The sequence below is a fragment of the Penaeus vannamei genome, chromosome 31 (assembly GCF_042767895.1).
Source record: "Penaeus vannamei isolate JL-2024 chromosome 31, ASM4276789v1, whole genome shotgun sequence".
NCBI lineage: Eukaryota > Metazoa > Arthropoda > Malacostraca > Decapoda > Penaeidae > Penaeus > Penaeus vannamei.
Genome location: NC_091579.1, coordinates 2,419,682 through 2,422,181, shown reverse-complemented (window position 1 = coordinate 2,422,181; position 2,500 = coordinate 2,419,682). Strand labels below are relative to the sequence as shown.

The 2,500-nt window shown below is 36.6% G+C and overlaps 1 protein-coding gene across 1 annotated transcript in view; it reads right to left on the bottom strand.

Moving 5' to 3' along the window:
• Window positions 1-2,500, bottom strand: part of Archease (protein archease) — a 3,991-nt gene that overhangs the window by 1,122 nt on the left and 369 nt on the right. The window contains exon 1 of the mRNA XM_027355036.2: window positions 2,039-2,500. This exon is cut by the window's right edge and continues 369 nt beyond it. Within this exon, the coding sequence (XP_027210837.1) occupies window positions 2,039-2,156 (118 nt within the window). The 5' untranslated portion in view covers window positions 2,157-2,500. The remainder of the gene's footprint in view (window positions 1-2,038) is intronic.

The window sequence follows — 2,500 nt, the reverse complement described above, 5'->3', positions numbered from 1 at the left end:
TACTACCCCCTCCTCCCTTATTACTACTCTGCAGCCTTACTATCCATTACTCTGCAGTACTACTTCACTCACCACTACTCCCTCTTCCACAAGAAGATTTTCTGTACACATGACCCCCCGTTTCTTGTTTATAATGGTGGAGAATCCATCTCTGTCTGACTGTATCAACCTCAATGTCAGAATTGTTGGTGTCTAGGCCACCCTGCCAACACCTGGCCATGATCAAACTGCTTTACACAGTTATGCACACATACTAAATGTGGTGGCTCCAATAATGTATTTTATAGGGGATGACCTACCTACAAGTTTGAGTTTGAGGTGGCAACACTCAGAGAAAAACTGTCAGGCTTTACATAAAGTGATGCCAAGACTGAATCATACTCTCTACTCCAATGATGCACTTCATTCTGTCCTTCCCCCTTCCTCCAAAGATGTTTCTACATCCCTCCTCCATCTATTCCCCCTCTATCTTACCTGTCCACTTTTATCCCCTTCTTCCAATCATATTCTTTTGCAATTCTAAATCCAGACAGCCAGTCAACAAATTTTACAAGATAAATATACAATTTTAAAAAGCAATGAAAGTCATATTGGCAAAACTGAATCACCAAAAACATTTGTGACCTCTTATCTATTTTTTAGCACTGGAATCAGCAACCTTTGTGCAACTTAACATACTGAAACAGCTTAGTTGAGGATGGTGAACTATTGATTTGCTTTTGCCTTGCTTCATGCAATGAAAAATCAAAAACATTACAGTCTTGCTTTTAATCAAATTGCCAACACCAATTCTCCATAAAGAGGTTAATATTGCCAATACTGATACTATCTGCACATGCATGTATTACCATACTATAGTATGGAAATTTTTTGGTTTCACACAGCCATCCAACCTTGTAATTATTATTTATTGTTTCAATTATTCACAGTGTAATGTGCATATTCTGTTGTTGTTTTCCATTACAAATGATGTGACAGCTTTGCTAATTCTTTACAAAGGATCCTGAAACATTACCATATAAACCAAAAATCTTCCTAACCCAGAGGCTTCTCCCCCAGACCCCTACCTTACTGCCGTATTTCCCTATTGGGGGCTCTGCCCCCCAGTATGGAAATACAGCAAACGCACACCCAAGATTTTTGTTTGAGTTACTGGTTGCACCTCTTAGTGATTTACAGTATTCAATTATCAAAATAATTATGTAACATCGATATGGATCGAGAAATTTACTTAGTTTAAAGGACTTTCAAGCATTTAGTTATCTGATAAGTTTCAGGATGTGCACTCTTGAAGTGCACACTTGGTAACTTTCGCACACTGCACATTTCAGATATTTTTTAATGCACACCCAAGTTCTTGTCAAAAAGTGCCGTACTTTCCATACTGGACCTGTACCGCCCATGTGGACTTACTATCCACACTGTAATTATCAATACCTCCATTTTCATTTCTGATATTGTTCTTTACCTGCGCAGATTATTGCAAATACTAGTGTGCACAGTTTTCCCTTTCTTTATGTCTGTGACATTAGATTTTCCCTATCTTGGTAAATATGTACAAATACATCAAGAAGGTTCAAGAAGCAGACTATAAGACGAGCGATATCCTGAATAATTGTATTAAATGTAGCTGCTCATTATCAAGAAAATTTCATCAACTGCATAATTTCATATATCCGGTATAATCTGGGTAAATTTTAGGAAACACTTGCTGTGGCTTTTATATTTCATCACCTGCATAAATCCATATATTCTGTATATTCTGTGTAAGTGTTAGACAACATTTGCTGTGGCTTTACAATTTAATATGCATCTACAAGGCATCCAGTGCTACTCTATTATCATTATTTCCAAAGAAATCTATCAATGCTGGTAAAATCACATATTAAATTGCCTAATATATCAACACGCGATCCCTAGTGTCGTGGTCTGAGTGCCAAGTTCCACGTGACAGCTGTCAAGAAAAATCTCAATACTTCTCCCACCTCCAACTATATATCTGTTACTAATAGATAACAACCAAACCCTTTTTACATACTTGGCTGAGAGCGGTAAAATTCCACCTCCCTGTGAGCTGCACGAGTTGCACCACTCCGTTGCCCCGTTGAAAATACAAACAAAAATAATAGTTGGCAACGTAGGGCTGGCACTTTCATAATACACGTGCTTTTTTGTTGATTGAAAAAAATAAAAGAAAGTCAAAGGCATTCCTATCATTTTACATATTGGATGAGCATGAAAAAAAAAACATTATACGTGGCACTTGACAATGATAAAAGGTGAAGATAAATGTTTCCTCTGACATGTTTGACTATTGCATTTACAACCAAGTGAGAATGAGAAATTGACAAAATATTTAGTATGATATATGGTACATTTCCCTCTGTCCTCGCTATTCATCACCCAAATTAAGAAAAAAAGTACATGCGTGTGAACTACTGAAACTAATATCTTTTGGTTATTATCTTGTGTATTTTTTCAACATCATTATATAATAAAG